General features: G+C 44.8%; 1 protein-coding gene across 4 annotated transcripts; it reads left to right on the top strand.

Annotated features, from left to right (window-relative positions):
* LOC110192173 (galectin-9-like) lies at positions 1-21,660 on the top strand. 4 transcript variants are annotated; one of them, XM_020963181.2, is made up of 11 exons: positions 1-128; positions 5,184-5,275; positions 7,636-7,837; positions 8,492-8,602; positions 11,434-11,529; positions 13,166-13,207; positions 14,887-14,934; positions 16,422-16,463; positions 17,095-17,183; positions 18,605-18,767; positions 20,631-21,660. In XM_020963181.2, the coding sequence occupies exons 1-11, from the start codon at positions 90-92 to the stop codon at positions 20,778-20,780; spliced, it is 1,074 nt and encodes a 357-aa protein (XP_020818840.1). In that variant the 5' UTR covers positions 1-89; the 3' UTR covers positions 20,781-21,660. The 4 variants fall into 4 exon arrangements, with proteins under 4 accessions (XP_020818840.1, XP_020818839.1, XP_078010931.1 ...); XM_020963179.2 differs by lacking the exon at positions 11,434-11,529 and having other exon boundaries at positions 3-128; XM_020963180.2 differs by lacking the exons at positions 8,492-8,602; positions 11,434-11,529.
* Positions 21,661-21,736: the final 76 nt, after the last annotated feature.

Genomic DNA, 21,736 nt, shown 5'->3' with positions numbered 1-21,736 from the left:
TTTCCAGCTTTTGGTTTCGTGAAAGCAGCAGCAGTAGCAGCAGTGGCAGCAGCAACAGCAGCAGTAGCAGCGGTGGCGGCGGCAGTAGCATGTCTTTCGGTGGTAGTCAGCCTCCCTACCAGAATCCGGTGAGTAAACCTGTGGTGGGTACCATATAGAGGTAGTGGGCTGTGATGGAGTGAAGCAAGCTACTTCCATGCATGTATAAGGAGCCTGTTCTGGGGACATGCATCTGGGGGTACCAGGGGAAATAGTCAGGGGAGGATGGTTTATTTTAGAGAGGACAGGGGGTGAAGGGGAGCAGCAACGCTACTCCACAGAGAATGTCAAAAGGTTGGAAGCTTTAGATGATCCAATCCAATGGTCCATTCGACCCAGAGATCTGTCCTTGATAGCAGTCAGGCCGTGAGACACATGGTAATGACTAAATGTGCTTCAGCCTGGTAGATGAGAAATCCGGGGAAGTGATTGGGAGTGTATGAAGGATCCAGTTATGTACCTCAGCTTCCCTCTTCTAGCCCAGGACCCTCTTCCGGTTCCTTTCCTTCTGCTTTTCCACAAGGGAGTCTCTGATGTGGATGACACTATCTCCCCATGAAACCTACAAGAATCATAAATTAGGCCTTACAATTTAGAGCCCTAAAGGACCTTAGAGGTGATCTGTATAGCAGTGGGGTTGGACGAGACCAATGGTTTGCAAACTCTTTTTTACACTCTAAAAATTATTGAGGATCCCAAAGAGCTTCCATTTATGTGGGTTACTGATCTCAATAGTTACTGTATTAGAAATTAAAACGGATCAAATTTTAAAATATTTAATTTAAGATCACTAATTCAAATTAATGCATTAATTTAGTAATTCCTTTTAAAAGGCAATAAAAACCCATTACCTACTAACATATTTTTAATGAAAAATAGCTATCTTTTCCAAAACAAGAAAAATGAAAAGTGAAACTGTTTTTACATATTTTTGAAAGTCTCTTTAATGTCTGGCTTAATAGAAGCCAGTTGGATTCTTATATTTGCTTCTACATTCAATCTGTTATGATGTATTGTTTTGGTTGAAGTATACAAAGAAAATCCAGCCTCACACAGATACAAAGTTAGAAAAAGGAGGAACATTTTAATAGGGTGATAACATCTTCATATTATTATGAAAATAATTTTGATCTCACAGACCCCCCTGAAGGATCTTAGGAACCCCTTCCCCTTTTCCCCACCCAAGGGTTCTCACACCATGTTTTGAGAACGGTTTGATTAGATAAACTCTAAGGTGTCTCCTAGTTCTAGATCTATGATCTAGGCTAAGTTCTCTCATTTTTACAAATGAGGAAAACAAGGCCCAGAGGAGCTAACAGGGTAGCCCAAGGCCACATCCACATGTAGCTGAGAGTGTGGAGAGGAGAGAGGAAAAAGGCGGGAGATCATAGATTTAGGACTGGAAGGATCCTTAGAAGCTGCCTAATCCAATCCTTTCATTTTCCAGATATAGAAACTGAGTGCCAGAAAGGTTATGGAATGTACTCCAAGTCACATAGGTAGTAAGTGACAAAAGCAAGATTTCAACCCAGGTCCTCTGACTACAAAAGTGGGGGGGGGGCTTGGGGGAGAGGGCTAGGCAATGGGGTTAGGTGACTTGCCCAGGGTCGCTAGTAAGTGTTATGTGTCTGAGGCTGAATTTGAACTCAGGTCCTCCTGACTCCAGGGCTGGTGCTCTATCCACTGTGCTACCTAGCTGCTCCACTAGTGTTCTTTCTCGATCCACTCCAAAATTCTTACCTTTGAGGCAATGTACATCTGTCACCAGAGGACTTAGAAACTATACTCTCAGAAAACTGGCTAGACAGGAAACTTGGTGAGTCAGGCAGGCAGTTAGTACAATGAAGAGAGTGCTGGGCCTCAACTCAGGGAGAACTGAGTTCAGATTCTGCCTCAGATACTTACTAGCTGTATGACTCTGGACCAGTCACTTAACCTCTCTAAGCCTCACTTTCCTCAACAATGAAATGGGAATGAATAATAATAGCACCTACCTACCTGGATTGCTGTGAGGGTCAACTGGGAGAATATTTGTATAAGTAATATAAATTTAATATAATATATATATATATATATATAAAACACAATATTATATGATATACAATTCTATTATCATATAAATAATATAAACACGAGTTCCTTGTGTTTAATAATGTATTTGTCTTTCCTCTTCCCTTTTCTACCCCTTTCTCCCAGTCCCACAGTCTTCAAGTTATTAAATCTCTCCAGGCCTCAGTTTCCTCATCTATTCAGGGATCAGACTAGATGCAAAATTAAGGCCCTTCCAGCGCTAAGAGCTGTGATTCTCTGGATCTCAGCTCCTCCCGTCTGGGGTAGGTCAGTCTCATGCCTGTCTCATGCCCTGGTTTCAGCCTTGCTTTGTACTATACTAATTCTCAGTTAAAGAAATTCTCTATTTCCTTCCAGGAAATGCTAACTCAAATTCAAGTGAGAGAATCTAGTCCCACAGGCCTGGACGTAGGGAAACTGCCAAGAAAGGTTGATGCTTTCACATATCCTAGATGCCGCCCTAGCTTTGCATGCTAAACACACACTGCTTTTCTGCCCTTCCAGTTACATTTGGGGTGTCAGCAGGCCATTTGGTGAGAGCCTCTCACATTTAAGAGGTAAGGGAAGAAAAAATAAGAAGCGATATTGGCAGCACCCAGTGGTGGTCTAAGGCCTGAAAAGCAGTCACTGGGCCAGGAAGGATTTGCATATTGGGTCTGAATCTTCTTTATGTGGACCGTGCTCTGACCCCACCCCCAAGATTGTGGCTGCCACTGTCCGAGCTCTCCGAAACTGAAAGCTGCCAGCAGAACAAGAGAACTTTCTGTCTCCCCCTCCTCCCTTTGTGAGAAATTAAGTGCATTCCTCAAGCTTTCTCAGGGAATAAGTGGCAAGGTGGGATTGGAAGCCAGGTCTAGCTCTCTTGCTCCCATGATACCACTTCCATAGTAGAGGCTGTTTGGTATTATGGAGGGTGCTGGGTTTGGAGGAAGGGAGAAATCTTAAGCTCCATTTCACAGCTTACTAACAATGTGACCCTGAATAAGTCACAACCTGGCTGGGCGTGAGTTTTCTCCCCTGGAAAAGGAGGGTGGTTGGACCAGATGGCTTTGCCAGCTTTCCTTTCTAGCTCCAAGTCTCCAAATCTACTAAGTCATGGAGATGTCCCAAAGACCCTTCTCATGTCCCTGTCCTCACAACAAAGTTGTGTGGTGGAGTATTATACATTACAGAACCCTATTGGACAGGCTCAGGGGTCTCAAGTCCAACCTTTTCCATTTCCAGAGAAAGAAACAGAGGCACCTGCAGGTGAAGCAACCTGTCTGGGTCACACAGCTAGTCAGCATCAGATACAGCATCTGAATCCAGCTCTTCCTCATTTCAATTCTAGCTTGATCTCCACAGCACTCCCTGCCTTGTTCTACCCTTGTTACCTCACATTCCATTGGCTTCAGGGAGAGGGGAAAAGGGTAGGGGTCTAAGAAGTCTGATTCAGCTTTGACTCCATTACTTAGTGTATGAGGAGGCAGCCTCATCACTCAACTTCCAAAGCCTTGGGCTCCATGACTGCTTGAGATTTGGAACTCAGGGGCACAAGGGAGCCACTCAGGTGGAGCATACAGAACACAGCTAAGGGCATGAACAGGGGTCTGGACATCAGGTGGAATCTGTTTTGGTCATGTTGGAAACCAGCTGGAAATCTGTGTTTAGTAAGAATCTTAAGAAGAGGTCTGTGATTTGAGTAAATTTCCTACCACTCTAGCAAAGCAATGCTTATTCTGGAAGAGCAGTTCTCAGACTTTTTGGTCTTAGGATCCCTTTATACTCTTTTTTTTTTCCGGTGAAGCAATTGGGCTTAAGTGACTTGCCCAGGGTCCCACAGCTAGTAAGTGTCATGTGTCTGAGGCCAGATATGAGCTCTATCCACTGCACCACCCAGCTGCCCCATCTCTTTATACTCTTAAAAATTATTGAGGAATCCCTGAAGAGCTTTAGTTCATGTGGGTTATGCCTATCAACACTGATTATTAGAAATGAGAAATTATTAGAAATTATCATTATAGAAATTAAAACATCTTGGTATTATGGTAAAAATAATTTTGTCCTCATGTACTCCCTGAAAGAGACTCCTAGGGGTCCCCAAACCACATTTTAAGAATGCTGGTCTAAAAACAGCTGTAAATATTTGTTCACCAAAGATGCGATGGAAAAAAAGATTGGGCAGGACAGGGTTGCCAGTTAAAAGTCATGGGACAAGAACTGAGGACTTTCATTTTTTTGGAGGGGGATTGCTGGGGGATGTAGTGATAGTATGGCAAAAAACAATAAGAAGAAAGGTAATAGAATATTTAAACATTTAAGAATGCACAGAAGACAGCAGAAGTTCAGAAAGGGGACACAGAGAAGCAGGATGTGTTGGAACTACCATGTGAAATTTAATATACCCCTTTAAAAAAAGGGGGGGCTTATAATAGATGTTCACAGTGTGATGGGCATCTGATGCACGTGTGGACCTCACCAGTTTTCTAGGATGGTCTACATGAGCCCCTCCCATTAGAATAGCTTCTTGTATAATCCCCCCGTTATGCTCTTCTTTGTATATTGAGATATTCTTATTTGATGATGTTTATTAAGGGCATAAAAACAATAAAATAGGAAGAATAAAAAATAAAATTGACAAGGCAGAAGAAAAGCGGGAAGTTGTAAAAGGGACACAAATAGGACAATTTTGTTCCTACCGTGTACGTTGAATATAGACTTTTTGAAAAATAAATTGCAAGTAAGAGAAATTCATGGTTTCATATTCAATTTTCTTTTTGTCGTTGGCAAAATGCACATTTGCTATTGATTGCTAAGTTCACAATAAAAAAGAAAAATAATCTTTAAATGGTTGTAGAAAAAAATTCAGAGGAGATAGCCATGGTCTGGAGGATGGGAGGGAGAAACACCCCCTCCCTGCCCTTCCATTTGTTGGTGGTAGAAAGCGTGAAAATCCTGGGAAGCTATGTTGTCAGGGCGCAGCCGTGATCTGCCTCATCTTTGACTCTAAGCCCAGACCTTGGAGGACAGGACCTTCCTGGAGTTTTTGCTTGGAGACCCAGAACTGACAACTATATCCTTCCTCCTCTTTGCAGGTCATTCCGTTCTCTGGGCCTATCTATGGTGGACTCCAGGATGGACATGAGGTCATTGTCAACGGGTTGGTCCTTCAGACCGGTGGGACTAGGTACTTGTTTCTTTTGTTTTCCTCCTACATGCCCTGTCTCTGAGTAGACCAGGGCATTCACCAGCAGGTGGAGGCATGAGTGGCCAGTTTCAGAATTGTCCCTGGAAATTGCCCTGATGTCTCAAGTTATTCCATCTGACTTCAGAGGCTGAACAAGCCCACGGATCAGAGAGCCATATGACAATGACAAAAATCATATGACAATGATACCCTGGCTGGCCCTCTGCAAGACATAGGTTTACAGCCTTTATCTAAATAGATGAATGCGTCTCAAACCTTCTCTTGGCCCAGCCTCTGAACCTGACCTCATCTGAGAGGTGACTGGTCAGCATTAAGGGTGTGGAATCTAGCCAGGTAACAGTTTTTCAACTCAACTTAATCAACTTGTCTGAAGTGCCTGCTATGCACAAGGCACCATTCTAAGAACTAGGGATAGCAAGATTTCCCCCCCCAATTAAGCCTCCCCCCTTAGGGAGTTTACATTATAAGGGGTGAGGGGTACAGGAATTACATGCACACATAGCTGGTTAAATACAACACAGGGTGCAATGAAGGCAGAGGAAAAATCCAGGAAAAAAGCTAATACTGGAAGAGGAGGTGTGGAGGAGGGGGTCATGAACTGACGGAAGAGATCCTTCTGCTGAACCTTGAGGTAAAAAGACAAGAAATCTGAAAAGCAGAGATGAAAAGGCAAGCACTCATTCTGGGCACAGTGGCCAATCTTAGAGTGAATGCTCAGAAACAGGAAATAGCAGGGAATGGCATTTCATTTTGTCAAATTTTGGCCCTTGACCACATAGGAATGGAAGTCAGTACTTTAGCAAACTTATTTAGTCAGGTTTTTGTTTTGTTTTGTTTTTTAGCTGTGTCTGACTCTCTGTGACCCCACTTGGGGTTTTCTTGGCAAAGATACTTGGAGTGGTTTGCCATTTCCTTCTCCAGGTCATCTGACAGATGAGGAAACTGAGGCAACAGGGTTAAGTGACTTGCCCAGGGTTACATGGCTATTAGGTGTCTGAGGCCAGATATGAACTCAGGGAGATGAGTCTTCCCAACTCCAGGACTCCATGCACTGCTACCCCTTAGCCTCATTACTTGTCTACTAGTCTGTAAAAATCAAGGAAAGCGGGTACCACATGTGATCTAAATTTTGTAGCTTCTCCTGAATCTAGCTTAATGAATATTAATAAATTGAACTTGAGGGCTACCCTAACCTACTTGGCTGTTACTGGCCTGAGCTAAACTAGGAATATGAATTCAGAACATTGCCAGGAGAAATAAAACATCATTAAATCAATCAAGCAATATTTACTGAACCTGACAAAGTTCCCACGTGGAATTAGAGCAGGGGTGGGGAACCTGCAGCCTCGAGGCCACATGTGGCCCTCTAGGTCCTCATGTGCGGCTCTTTGAATCCAAACTTCACAGAACAGATCCCCTTAATAAAAGGACTTTGAAGGTGATAGTGTGGATACAGAGCAAAAGGTGCCAGGTTTGGAATCAGAAGACTTGGGTTCAAATCTTAGCTTTTCCATCGCTACCTGTGTGACCCCAAGAAAGTCATTTCTATTCACTGGTCCTCAGTTGTCTCCTCTGGAAAATGAGGGATTTGGACAGGATCAGGGCTTCTTAATCTGGATTTCAGGGAGTCTGTGAAACCGGATGGCAAAAAAGAGATCTTCATTTCATTGCAATGAAACGCATTTAAAAACGTGATTCTGAGAAAGAGGTCCATGGGCGTCACTAGAATGCCAGAAGAATGCAGGATACATAAAAACTTAAGAACTCCAGTACCAGAGGATGTCTAAGTTAGAGAGGACTGAATCCCAGTCAGGGAACCCGGGTGCAAATCTCGGTTCTTCTGCTTTCACCTGCTGCTGGAGGAGACACGCCATGAGGGCAGGGGCTGTATGAGGTCTAAATTGTGCATCACACTCCCCTCCCAGCCTCCTTCATCTAGTACACAGAACTTCCCTGTGGACTGGGCAGACAGAAGGGGGCTGCATGGAGGAGGTGGGGCTTGAGTGATGAGCAGGAGGGGGCTAAGAATAAGTGGCCATGCCTCTCATTTACCATCTGAGGAGTCACAGGATTATGCACTTAGAGACAACTAAGATCTCTACCTGCAGGTATTTAAAAGAGAGTGCCAAGGGGGAAAGTGCCACTAAGACTAGAAGGAAGAAGGAAAGAGAAAAAAGAAGAATGACCAAGAAAAGGACAATTCTAAAGCTAAGGAGCAGCTTCTGGGCTGTCATCTTACCGATCACCAGCAGCACACTGCATCCACTAACTGCCCTTTTATTATTATTATTATTATTATTATTATTATTATTATTATTATTATTTTGCCCCTGGACTAGGTTTTCTGTGAATTTTCAGCGTGGGTTCGATGGAAACAACATCGCCTTTCATTTCAACCCTCGGTTTGAAAATGGCGGTTATGTAGTGTGCAACACAAAGCAGAATGGTTCCTGGGGGCAGGAGGAGAGGAAGAAGGAGGTGCCTTTCCAGAGGGGGGCACCTTTTGAAATTCGCTTTCAGGTCCAGTATACAGACTTCAAGGTAAGGATAGCATCAACCCTGCTAAGTCGCCTTCCTTTGAAAGAGCACAGTGGGTTATGAGTCAGAGGGCATGGCTTCAAAAAAGCCAACTTCAGTTGTACAATATGGAGGAAGCATGGTTTGGCGACAGCAGTTTGGTTGAAAAAGATCATAGGGTTTTAGTGGCCCACATGCTCAATGTGAATCAACAGTATAACACAGTCACAAAAGTAGCTAAATGTAACCTTGGGCTGCACTGAGAGGCAGGCAATAGTCTCATTGCTATAGTCTGCTCTGCTCTGACTTTATCTAAAATATTGTGTGTGGCCTCAGGCATCACTGTTCAAAAAGGGCCCTGATAAACTGGAATGTGTCCATAGGAGGCCAATAAGGATGCTGAAGCACCTTGGGTCCATGACAAAAGCAGATGAAGCAATTGGGAATGGAGTGTTTAGCCTTAGAAGGGAGGGCTCAGGACAGATAGGATTGATGCCTGCAGATATTTAAAGGACCATCATGCCTAGGAAAGATTTGATTTATTTTATTGGTGTCAGAGGTCAGAACCATGGGTTCTGGATGGGAGCTCGATGTCAACCATTCTCAGTGACTGGAGACCTGATGGTCGTGATGGCAGGTGGGTGAAGATCCTCTCATGCACCTTCTTCCTGTTGGCAGGTGATGGTGAATGGTAGTTACTTCATCCAGTACCAGCACCGGCTCCCTTTACATCAAGTGGACACCATCTCGATCGAGGGCATAGTGCAGGTGTCCTACATCAACTTCCAGGTCAGAATGGATGGCACAGGCTTCCTCCACTGTCCTATCTCCTATCCCAAAGGAGATGCGGAGATCCCACTGAGCAGCAGCTACCACTACCAGCAGACATATTCAGGGCTACAGACTGGACAGGAGGAAGCCCCTTCTCCTCCTCCCTGAACCCTCTCGCTCCCACTTCACTTGCTCCCTCTCCTGAATTTGGAAGCGCAAAGCTCCTGTTACTCTCCCCCAGGAGTGTGTCTTCTCTACTTCCCAGACGGCTTTGTCGTTTCTCCTCCTCCATATCTGGCACCTTGCACAGTGCCCGACGCGTAGTAGACATTTCATCAAAATTTGTTGAATTGAATTGAACCAGACTGAGCTGAACTGTATTTCCGCCCCTTTGCTAGGCCCTACCCACCCCGCCCCCCACTCTCCCCTGCACATCTTTGTCTCTCTAACTCCATTCTATTATTTCCGCTCGTCCTTCACTGTCTGATTGGGAGGCAAAGTGATACAGTGAAAGAACCTGAATTCAAATCCTGACTCTGCTACTCTGAGGCAAGTCATGTCATGCCTCTGACCTTATAGTCTCTTCCTCGCCACTGAATGTCTGAGGACTCTATTTCAGGTCCTTGTCACCTCTCTTGATGTAAAATGAGGGGCTTGAGTAAGATGACTTTTTAAGGTTACTCATAGTTCTAAATGCTTTGAACTTGGTTTGCCCCCATTTCTTTCCTCTCTTTTAATATTTATGGCCTTGGTTGACATTTTTCCCAACTCTGTCTCCCCCTGTCTTTACCTCTCCTCTTTTCTGTCCACATTTTTACCCTGTTCATCCATCCCTTCTCCCTACACCTGCCTTTTCCCTTCCTTCTGTTTCCTTCCTCTTTCATAAACATTCCTGCCCAAATGTAGGAAATCATTAATGGAGCTGCAGGTCATGGTGAAGTCTATCCTTTACTCACCTAATCTAGTTTATTACTGATTCAATTCATTCACCAAGCATTTATTAAGCACTTCTTATGCAAAGCCAAATGTCAGAGTAATTCCTGACCTCCAGAAACTTATATTCTACTGTAGAATACAGAGAAATAAATACAAATGATTTAAGATGACAGAGAGAGAAAGAGAGAAAGAGAGAGAGAGAGAGACAGAAAGAGAGAGAGAGAGAGACAGAAAGAGAGAGAGTCAGAAAGAGAGAGAGAGAGAGAGAGAGAGAGAGAGAGAGAGAGAGAGAGAGAGAGAGAGAGAGAGAGAGAGAGAAAGCAATGACTGGGTACAAGCAGGGAAGGCTCTCCACAGGAAGTTATGTCTGAATTGAGATGTGAGGGAAGCTAAGGATTCTAAGAGGCAAAAGTGAGGAGTTGGAGGTGGGAAAAAACCTGGAGGTGGGAAATTCAATGCTGAGTTTGGGGAGCAGCAAGTAGGCCAGTTTGGAAGGATATTGATAAGAAATAAGGTTGGAAGGCTGGGGAGGTCTTTTAGTGCCAGCTTGAGGAATTTGTGTCTTATTCTAGTGGTGTTAGGAGGTCCTCGAGGCAGCATTATATAATCAAGAGTGCTGATGTGGCAACACTGACCTTAGAGCTCAATTTGACCTGAGTTCAAATCCTAGCTCTGTCTTTTATTACTAGTGTGACTTTGGGTCACTTAACCTGGATGGGTCTGAGCTTCCTTAGCTGTAAAATGAGACAGTTGGGTAGTTGACCTCTGAGGAGTATTTGACCTCTGAATTCCCTTTCGACTGTAGATGTACGGTCCTATTATAGGAAGTTACTGAAGGCTGGTGAGCAGGGAGGGCCATGGTCAATCCTCAGCCTGTTTCCTATCTGTTGCCTGCTCTCTTCAGCTCTGGTGATCTACAGGTGAGAGGCTTGTTTAGCCCAGCTGATGTTAACTGGTGTCAGAAGTAGGGTTCCACATCTTACATGTATAATCTTAAGCAAGTTATATGATCTGTGCCTGCGGTTTCCTGCAGCCCTGACAATGAGGGGTGACAGCAACAATGAGACAAGTTTGATTCATAGCAGGGCTCCATGACCTGAACTTGTCCGTCTAAGCTCAGAGAACTCCTGGTGCTGGTCAAAGCAATACGATAATTATGTGATTTTGCCAGAGGGCAAGATCATTCAGAGGGTGAGTGCAAAGGATTGTTGTTATGCCAAGCTCAGGGCACAGCCTGCTTGCTCAACCTGAGCTCTGGAAAACAGGGGGAATCATAATAGTATCTTGACACCCTCAAGCAAGGAGATTCCCCTATTCTCCTTCACCCATTCCAGATTCTTAACAGTTGAGGCCAGAAAGTATATAATGTTTCATCCAGTCATCTCTTGTCACAAACTTCAGGAGAAGATTCTCAGCAATAACCAGGTGGGCCAGGAAGGCATCCTCTCTGTCTTCATCAGACAAGATGGGGACTGAATGGATAAAAAAAAAAATAGACCAGAAAGATGGTTTCAAGAGTGAGGGTTGTTAGTTAATTCTTGGGCTTGGGCAATGGGGAGAGTGGGTATTTTCAGGTACTGTTACAAGAGCCTTGTGATGCAGCTCATAGGCTAGGCTTGGCATCCCAGCTATAGGGAAGACCCCATTAAAGAGAGGGAGGCTCTGCTTGAACTAACCCGGCTGTTACTCACTCAGACCTGCCTGCTCTCCTCTCTTTGCCTGCTTCCTCTCTGTGCTTGCACAAGCTTCATTTTCCCAGGGAGGTCCCTTCTCTCTTCGTTTCCCTCAGCTCTACCCTGCTCCCTGCCCCACCTCCAGCTTTCTCTCTACCTTCCCTTTCTCCTGTTCTCTTCCTGGCCTGCTAAACCTGCTAATTAACCCAAATGCTGCTTTTTCTTTTTTTCTTTTAACAGAACAGCAGATTTGCTCCTATTCAGCCTCCCTGCTATGTCCTGCCTCATACAATGACAGCAAAACCTCCTCGTAGGCCCAAGAGAGGCAAACCCAAAGTGAGTGAATGAGTGAGTGAGCAGACTAACACTTCACTCTGTTCAGTCTGGACCAGGTGTTTGCCAGCAGTCAGAACCATCAGCTGGCCCAGTTAGAATAGTGCTTGGGTCTGATGTCAGGCAGCTCAGCATAGATAGGACTGAGGTCAGTCAGAACAGGGACTGTCCTCTCAGTTAAAATAACGAGTCAGTCACTTTGCCTGGGACATAGTGCACGTCAGCTAGCACAGTGGGTCAGGTTAGTTAGAACAGGGAGTCAATTAATCAGGGCAATAAGAACAGTGGGAAATGTAGTCTGCACAGTGAAAATAGGCAGTCCAGCTCTCAGGACGCTTGGAATAATTAGACAAGTGGGTCATCGAGAAGTCATTCAGGTAAGTCATAGCTAGGAGACTGTCAGATCACTTAGTCAGACAGAACAGTCAGACAATCAGGACAGTTTGAGCAGTGAGATCAACCATCAGAACAGCCAGACAATCAGGACAGTTTGAGCGTCCAGATCAACAGTTAGAACAGTTAAACAGGTCAATTACAGCAGTTAAATATCTGAAAGGTCAGTTAGAATAGGGAGTGGGTTGTTATCTCTCAGGGCTGTTAGGACAGTGGGTGAAAGAATATTTAGTCAGCAACTGTCTACTTAGCACACTAGGAAGCCACCCTGGGGACGGGCAGAAGCCTGCTCCCACTTGGGACTCGGGAATGACAAGGCTCAGCTGCTGGCATAAAAGGTGCCTGGATCCCCAGGGCCACCTCATCCCAAACACGGTCAGACAGTATATTGCTGCCTTCGAATCCTCATTAGGAGAAAAACCCCTCTCTGCTTCTTAAAGCAATCAGAGATTGCTTTGAATGAAAGAGCGATTTGAGAATTGCTGCCACTCTCCCAGGTGGGAGAGGGAAGAGACACCTGCATCAGAAATCACAACTTTGGCTTCTGACTGCTTAGAGAAGCATCTGAGATTGTCTCCTGGGAGAAGAGGAGTCTTCACGTCCTGGATATGCCTAGGATGGGGGCAGGGGAGGGTTGGGGGAATTCCCACACAGGGTCCTTCTGGGAAAGGTGGGTTTGGGAGAACAGAAAGGAGATGAGCAGACCCACGTTGCAGCCCTTCCTAGAGCAGAGACTTTTAATCTTTTGTGTGTGTGTCCTGGATGCCTTGAGCAGTCTGGTGAAACCTATGGATCCCTTCTCCAAATAACAGTTTTTTAAAAATGCGTAACCTAAGATAAGAAAATTAAATATATTGAAATAGAGATGTAATTTTCTGAAGACCCCTTGAGGTCTATAGACCCCCTAGGTTAAGAACCCTAATCTAGGCCAGTCCCTAGATCAGGGTTACAGCGCCCTGGGGCAGTAGGGCTGGGGAAACCTATGAACCTCTTCTCAAAAGAATACTGTTGAATATATAAAATAAAATGTGTAGGATTACTAAGGGAACCACTAATAGTGAAAGAGTATTATCAAAATGCTTTTTTAAAAACACACCTGTTAATGGACCTAAGGTTAGACCCTTGAGAGGGACAGAGTAGTACCTTCAACCTCACAAAATCTTTCATTTTTTACCAGCCAGGCTTCAGGGCTCATCCCCTATTGATGCTCCAACAATGACGCTGTTTTGTTTTTCATCCCTTTCAGCCTCCCCAGCCTGTCTGGCCGACTGCTGCCTCAGCTACTGTCGTAAGTCTTAAATTCCCTGAATCTTTTTGGATTGTTTTATATCTTGTTTCTGGTTTTGGTCAGGTTAGGACCTGACCTCAGAGAGCTGGTCCAGAGATTGCCTAGGAGGGAATCATCCTGGGGCAACCTTTCTTATCCCTGAATGGGACCCTTTCCCCTGCAGCCTGGTCTCTTGTGGTAGTCCCTGAAGGACAAATGGTATCATTCATATAGCACTTTCAAATTGGTGTCATGTTTCACACACATTGTCCTCTTCTTTTTAAAAAAAATTTTTTTTAAGGCTATTGGGGTTAAATGACTTGCCTAAGGTCACACAGCTAGTATGTGTCAAGTGTTTGGTCTGAGGCTGAATTTGAACTCAGGTCCTCCTGACTTCAGGGCCAGTGCTCTATCCACTGCACCAGCTAACTGCCCCTACACATTGTCTTCTTTGAACCCCACCACAACCCACGGAGGCAGGTAGTACAGGTATTACTTTTTTTTTTCAGCCAAAGACAAGGTTTATTAACAATCTGCTTAAGGAATCTGAGCACCTATGAGGTATTGGCTAGATTGTAAAAATCTGAGCAGTGGCTAGATTATAAGAATCCCAGCCAGTACGGGTATTATTTATACCCATTTTGCAGATGAGCTTTAGAGGTTAAATGAGAGTAAATATCAGAGCTGGATTTGTACCCAAATCTCTTTTAACTCCAAATCCAGAGAGCTCTTTCTTAGAGTCTAGCTTCCTTCTTAGGCACAAGACTTGCTGACTATTTTCTCCATCCCAAACTCCCAAGCTTGTCAAGCCTCTACCTTCAACTCTTAATCCATTTGCATTGGGAGTCATAGAAGATAGAGGTTCTCCATCCCACTCTCCCTCCAGTATTTATATCGCTTTTTTGTTAAGTCATTTTTCTGTCATGTCTGACTGTTTGTGACCCCATTTGGGGTTTTCTTGGTAGAGATACTGGAGTAGTTTGCCAGTTTGTTCTCCTGCTCATTTTACAGATGAGGAAACTGAGGCAAATGTGGTTAAGTGACTTGGCCAAGGTCATACTGCTAGTAGGTGTCTGAGGCCAGAAGATAAATCTTCCTGATTCCAAGCTCAGTGCTCTATCCACAATGCCACATAGCTGCCCTTGTATTTGCCTCAAAGTTAATTTATATAATTGTTTTCATACCATCTTCATTTTAAAATGTATACCACCTTCATTCCCTACCTAGAGAGCTATCTCATATAACAAAGAATAAAAGAAAGAGAAAAAATCAGTTCAGCAAATTAAACAATACATGAGTGAGCTGAGTCTAACAAAACATACGATCAATGTTCCATACCCATAATCCCCAACCTTGAACTCAGGTCCTCCTGACTCCAAGACCAGAGCTCTATCCACTGCGCCACCTAGCTGCCCCTATTTTTTTTTTAAGATCCCTACTTTTTTTTTCAAGAGATGGGGGAGGGAGGGTATTGAAAATCCTGGCATATTTGAGTGATTGAGTGAATTTCCCAAAGATGTCTCAGATGACAGGGAAGAGGGCATGATAGATTTCTTAGCACCCTTCTACCAAGGTGAAATGGAAACAGCTCTTTCTAGCTAGAGAGTATTCAAGATTAACACATGAAGCTGGTACCCTTGCCAGCTGTTTTCATGGCTGTTGCATTAACTGAGTTTTTCCTCTCTCGTTTCTCCTTTCAGACTCAGATGGTGTTACCTGGACTCCACTCTGTTCCACAGATGCCCAGTGTAAGACTTGAATTGCTGAACATTCTATGGCCCCATCCATCCATCTCTCGCCCTTGGTCTATTGAAATCGACTGAACTCTTGGAGTTATGTGTTGTGATGAGGGCTTCTTAGCCCGGGCCCTGGGAATGCTAGACACGAGATCACAGCTGTAGAACTGGAGGGTACTCTGAAGCTCTCTACTCCAACCCTCTAAGTCAATAAACATTTATTGAGCACCTACTATGTGCCAAGCACTGTGCTTAAGTGCTAGGGATTTTACAGAGGAGGAAGTGAGGTCCGGAATGATTGGATTCATTGATCTCTAACGTCACTTCCAGCTCTGAATCTATGGAGAGGAACCGTAGGGAGAGCTGACCTCAAAGTCAGGAAGTGTTGGGTTCAAATCCTACCTCAGACTCTTACTAGCTGTATGACCCTAGGTGAATCACTTAACCCCTCTGTACTTCAGTTTCCTCCTCTGCAGAATAAGGGCATTGGACTCTCTGGCCTCTAAGATTCCTTCCAGCTCTAAATATATGATCTTATGTTGAAATGACTGAGGTCATACAGGTAGTAAGTGTCGATGGTGGGATCTGAGTTCATTCACTGATTCCAGAGTCAGTGTTCTTTACTCTTCATCAGGAAGGAATGGGATACGTGCCTGAGGGGCTAGGGGTGGGGGTGAGGAGGGAGGAACTTATCTTCCTTTTGAAGGGTACAGGAGGAATAGCAGCAGCTGAAGTGTCTGCCTATGTCCCATACTTCTTGTGTTCTGGGGATAGAAGTCCTAGGATTATAGGATCCCAGGGAATCACTAGGATTGTAGGAATAGAGCGGAAAGGGGCATGAGCAACCATCGAGTCCAAGCCCCTGATTTTACAGATGAGGAGACTGAGGCCCAGAGAAGTGGCTTACTTAAGATCACATGGGTCAGAGAGAGGGCATTTGAACCCAGGTTCTCCAGCTATGGAGTGGGTGCTCCTTTTATGGCCTGTATGGCCTTCTAGTTCTGACATATTCTCTCCCGGCTCAGTGTAAGTGGGGAAGTTGGGGGACACATTCAGGCATTAGGCAGTACTTTTGAGCAGGGGACAAGGAGTATTCAGGAAACAGCTTAAAGAAATTATGAAAACAAAGGAAAATCTATCCACAGCACAGCTCCCCTTACTAACATGGGCAATGGAGAAGTGAAGTGCAGAGAGACAGTGTTCGGAAGAATTTCTGTTTTAACTTCCAGAACCGAACTGATATTCTCTGGCTTTTAGGAAGAGGGGGTGTGTGTGTGTGTGTGTGTGTGTGTGTGTGTGTGTGTGCGCGCGCGCACGCACATCTGTATCTGTGTCTGAAAGGTTGTGTATGTCTGTTGTGACAGTGTGCATGTATCTGTGTGTGTGACTCTGTGTGTCTGTGACTCTGTCCATGTTACTATGTCTGTGTGACTGTGGCTGTGTGCATGGCTATGTGTTGCTGACTCTGGGTGTTTCCATTGTTTCTTCTTTTTTCCTAGGCACCTGTTTTCCCAAACCCAGTACTCACCAATATGTTATATGTAAGTTGCTGCCTTGTGCTCATGGGGGAGGGCAGTGGGGAGGATGGTGCGAGCCTCAGACCCTGTTGCCTAGAAGGTCCTCTGGGTTGGAGGGGCCCTGAGAAATCTCGGAAAGCCAAAGGCTGCCCCACACTTGGAAATGACCAATAGCTCTCACCTGGGGCCATGTTCCTGCTCCCCTGGGATAGCCCTCAAACCCTACCTTATGCCCTGCCTCAAGGCTGCTTATGGCACATGTGACTAGCTTCCCCTGGCTTTTCTTTTCTTTTTATGGAGGTTGTTGTTGTCATGAGAAATGAGAAAAAGCATGGTGTGGTGGATAGAGAGCTGGCCTTGGAGTCAGGAAGTCCTGAGTTCAAGTTCAGCCTCTGATAAATATTGGTTGTCTGATCCTGGGCAAGTCACAACCCTTCTGAACTCTTGAAAACTCTTTAAGACTCTAGTTACAGAAAAGGTATTCACCTGCATTGGTAGAGGGAGTATTCTCACCTGGGAGTTCCCTAGATCAGTGAAATCACAGGTTTAGTCCCCATCCTGAGCCTTTGTCAAAGGCACCAAACTGTTTCCCAAGCCCTCTGTCAACTGCCTAAGTTACCCATTGTTTCACTCCTTGTCTCTCATTTTACTGCAGCCCGTACCTTATAGTACACCGATCTTTGGAGGATTCTACCCATCCAGGAATATCATTGTATCTGGCATCATCCTGACTACTGCTGACAAGTGAGCACTAATACTAAGTTCACATGGATAGCAGTTCCCTTTATCTAGCATCCCTCTCCTCTCTGGGCAGCCATGTCCCTTTGTTATCACTTGGCAGTCAATCCATAAACATTTATTAAACACCTGCTATGTGCCGGGCACTGTGCTAAGTACTGAATATACAAAGAAAGGCAAAAGACAGTCCCTGCCTTCAAGGAGTTTACAGCCTAATAGGGGAGACAATATGCAAACAACTATATACAAATAAATGGTATATAGGATAAATTGGAAATAATCAATAGAAGGAAGCCTCTAAGCTTCCTATAGACTTTAGCTGGCACTTGAAGGAAGCCAGGAAGATGAGGAGGGAGGACATTTCAGGGGGATGACCAGGAGATAGCAGTGTCACAAAAACCTAGAGAGAGGAGAGTACCCAGGAGAAAAGGGTGATTGACAGTGTCTGAGGCTGCTCAAGAGACAGTGTCAGAGAGCTCAAGAAGGATGAGGATTGGGGAAAGATCAATAGATATGGCATTCTTTAGGTTTTACATGATTGCACATGTATAACCTGTATCTGATTGCTTACGATCTCAGAGAGGAGGGAGGGATAGAATTTGGAACTCAAAACTTCAAAAAAAAACCCAACCCCAAATCTTAAAAAATTGTTTAACATATAATTGGGGGGAAAATAAAATATTATGCATTTTTAAAAAGAGATTATTAGTAGCTTTGGAGAAAGCAATTTTGTTTGAATAGGGACACAGAAGTGGTTTTCTAGCTAGATGTCAGGGTAGAAGAAATGACTTCATCACCCAGGATCACCAGTAGAAGCCTTAATTTGCCAGTTATACAAAATGTGCCTGACATTGGGAAGTACAAAAATAGATATGACCTTTTTTCAGGGAGCTGACAATCTAATGGGGAGAAAGACGTGGGTGCACACAATACCGTTACAAAGGAAAGTGAAAAATGGTGGGTGTATATATTCAAATGTACAGATTTGAAGTTTCAATTATATAAACTATGGGAGTTGACTCCAGTCCGATAGAAATATGTATTATGAATTTGAATAATGTAACTATGTCACATGATTCCTTATTCGAACTAATCAGGACCTAGCTCTGTAAGCACAAAGGAGAGAGATATAGGCAAAGTGAGAAGTAGGAAGGAGAGGTCACTTTCACCTGGGTTGGGTGGGGATATCATGGAAGGCTTCCTGGAGAAGGTAGTACCTGAGGAGGGTCTAAAGGAGCATTTCAATAAACAGAAGTAGGGTGGAGGAGAGAGAGAAGAGTTGACTGAACTGATCACCACACAAGCACCAGGCACTGTCCTGGGTGTTGGGGGCACAAAGATATAAATAAGATGCTGCCTGTCCTCCGGAAGCTTGCACTCTGTCAAAGGAAATAACATGTGTGCGTCTTGCTGCCCCTCTTCTTCAGGTTCACAATCAACCTGAGGTGTGGGAGTGACATCGCCTTCCACCTGAACCCGAGATTTAAGGAGAATGCCGTGGTCCGGAACACCCAGATTAATTACTCTTGGGGACCTGAGGAGCGTGGTCTGCCTAGATCTATGCCCTTCGCCCGAGGCCAATCCTTCTCGGTAAAGCAGGGGGAGGGAGAGAGGGCTTGGTGGTTGGAGAATAGGTAAACCTTGAACTCCAGAGTTTCCTTCAGAACACAGTGAATTGGCAAGGAGTTTGACAATCCAAGACACTAGATAATTCATTTCCCAGGGTTGAGAGCAGATCCTTTCTAGGCTTCTGCACTCATGGGAAGATGAGAAGTAGAAAGGGCTAACCCAAGGCTAATGTGGTTCATGGAGCAAGTTCTATGTTGTCATTTGTGCCTAGAGCGACACAAAATAGCACTGGCATGACTTCAATACTACAACGATCATAGATTTCATCAGCCTAGACTCTCCCTCCGCTGTCACAGACCCATACTCAGTGGTCTCCAAGAGGTGTTGGGAGCAAAACATTAAAGCTAAGCTGAAATAAGTTTTTTCTTTAGCTATTCAGGCCCTCCAATGGTGGGCTTTAACTCACTCCATCACTGGTCCCATAGAAGCATTTCCAATTTTGGTAGGACCAGAGCTTGAGGTCTACTATCACAGATTTCAAGAAACACAGGGTCTCCTCCATGCCAACACAAGGCCTCGGAAGAGAACCAAAGTGAAGGACTTGTCGAGATGTCAAAAAGATGCCTTTAAATACTGTTTTTTATCGAGGTGAATCCTTGTAGGAGGCCCAGCACACACACAAACAAATTACACTTAGAAAATTAAGCTGAGGCTTAAATGGGACCTTCCTTAGGCCACTTCCTTTGGTAGATGAAGGAGTAATTGTCTGGCTGGGTCGTAGAAGTCACCCAGGGCAAGTTCCTCTTGTGGCAGATGGGAAGAGTAAGGCCCACACTGGGAGTCAGTGGGAGAGTTCGGAGCTGGGCAAACCCAGGTCCTCGGACCCCCAAATCTATCATTCTTTCAATCCATCACTCTTTCCATTGAATCATAAAGGAATTTCATCACCTCCAAGGACCACCCCACTCTGCTCCAAATCTGTAAGCCCATGATCCTAAAGTAGGCTCTTGTGAGGATTCCATTCTAAGCAGATTTCTGTGAAATAACATGTAATCATAACTAGCATTTATACAGCGTTTTCAGGTTTGCAAAGTGCTTTACAAATTATTATCTCATTTGATCCTCACAACACCCCTGGGAAGTAAGGGCTATTTTATTATTCCCATTTTACAGATGAGGAAACTGAGGCAGACAGGAGTTATTTTTCCCACAGTCACATGGATAGTTATCTGAGGCAAGATTTGAACTTAGGTCTTCTTGATTCCAAGGCCAGGATTCTGTCTGCTGAGCTATTTAGCTGCCTTTGTGTATGGTTAATGATCAAATCCTAATCTTCTGTTTATGATACATTCAATTATATTTATCCCATATGACTCCAGGATACTACAGCTTCTTACCATCATAATCCAATAATGACTCTCTCAGAACGCCGTGTCAGAGAAGATTTTTTTTTAAGGCAATTGGGGTTAAGTGACTTACCCAGGGTCACACAGCTAGTAAGTATCAGGTGTTTGGTCCGAGGCCAGATTTGAACTCAGGTCCTCCTGACTTCAGGGTCAGTGCTCTATCCACTGAGCCACCTAGCTGCCGCCAGAGAAGCATTTCTTCCTCATGGCCTGAGCAGACTTGAGGAAGCAACGAATGCCTTCACAGGAATGAGCAGCGGCATTGTAAAGGGATGGTGCCTCACATCTCCTCCATGTGTGTTTTGTATGGACCTATTCAATGTGCAAAGTCTCCCCTGCTACACTGTAAACTCTCTGAGGGTAGGAAGTGTTTCCTTTTTTTTTTTTAAACTTTGGATCCTCAGTGCTTAATATGGTCCTTGGAACACAGTAGGCGCTTAATCAGTGCTTATTGATTGATTGTCCTCTTGTCTTCCAGGTGCAGATTATTTGTGAAATCCACTGCCTCAAGGTGTCTGTCAACGGGCTGCACCAGTTTGACTACCAGCACCGCATAAAAAACCTAGGCTCTATCAACCAGCTGGAGGTGCTGGGAGATATCCAGCTGACCCAAGTACAGGTCTTCTGAAGGGCCTCCCACCCGGTGTCCCAGCTGGAGGTGGCTGGAGACATTCAGCTGATAACAAGGCTCTCCCACCCAGTTGTTGCAGGCTGAATCTTCTTTCCCTCCTATCCTCACTTCTCCCTAGCTGATTGGACTCTAAGCACCAAGCTTGCCCTCCACTCCCAGTCAGGGAGGAGTTGGAGTAAGATGCTCTCCTCTTTGGGGGCAGGTAGAGAAAGGACTTACCCTTGCTTCTCCCTGGGTTTCTTGTACACAGTCAGTAGGATGGAAACCTTCCTGAGGCAGGGTTGCTTACTTCGCAACAATTGCAGAACTGAGTTCACTTCCCAACCTGCATGCTGTTGCCTCTGGTGTGATATTCTGATGTTTCGATACAGAACAGAGGGTTCAGAGATCACCCCTCCTCTCACTCCAGAGCAGAGCCCCTGCCTCGACGTCTTTTCAGATTTGAGCCCCTTCCTCCTGTCTCCACCTGAAGCCAGTGGCTTCTCTCCCATCCCTTGTTCCTCTGCTGTGGCCCTATTAATATCCCCTTCATCCTTCCTGGTGCTTCTAAGACCTTGGACCTCCTCAGTGCCTTGTTACATGCCCAGAGCTTTCCCTATTCTTTGTGAAGCCCTCTGCCTCCAGGGAGTACTCTCGGATAAGCAGGAGCCAGGTGTAGCCTCCTGCCTGTCTCCACCAATTTCTGTGACAATGTCTTTTGAAGACCATGAGCCAGTACCTGCTTATTTTTTTTTTTGTACACTCCCACTCTTTCTATTTGATTCTACTTCCTGAGGGCAGGGACCACGTCTTGCCTATACTTTGTATCTCTCCACTGCCCAAACCAGATATACTCACACAGAAGGTGCTTAATAAAAAGTCTGTTATGTGGTATTGAGCTCAGAACACTTGTGATTCATTAAACTTGTGTTTAGAGGCCAGTGAGATTCTTGAGTGTGACATGGGGGTGGGTT

This window comes from Phascolarctos cinereus, unplaced genomic scaffold (assembly GCF_003287225.1).
Source record: "Phascolarctos cinereus isolate Bilbo 61053 unplaced genomic scaffold, phaCin_HiC Scaffold_5;HRSCAF=322, whole genome shotgun sequence".
In the NCBI taxonomy this organism is placed as follows: Eukaryota; Metazoa; Chordata; class Mammalia; order Diprotodontia; family Phascolarctidae; genus Phascolarctos; species Phascolarctos cinereus.
Note: the sequence above shows the minus strand (reverse complement) of the source record. Positions and strands in the feature narration are given on the sequence as shown.

Coding starts and splice junctions, on each gene's coding strand:
- LOC110192173 (XM_020963181.2), top strand. CDS start 90: ATGTCTTTCGGTGGTAGTCAGCCTCCCTACCAGAATCCG. Junction 129..5,183: donor AGCCTCCCTACCAGAATCCG/GTGAGTAAACCT, acceptor TCCTCTTTGCAG/GTCATTCCGTTCTCTGGGCC. Junction 14,935..16,421: donor CTGTTCCACAGATGCCCAGT/GTAAGACTTGAA, acceptor CTTTTTTCCTAG/GCACCTGTTTTCCCAAACCC.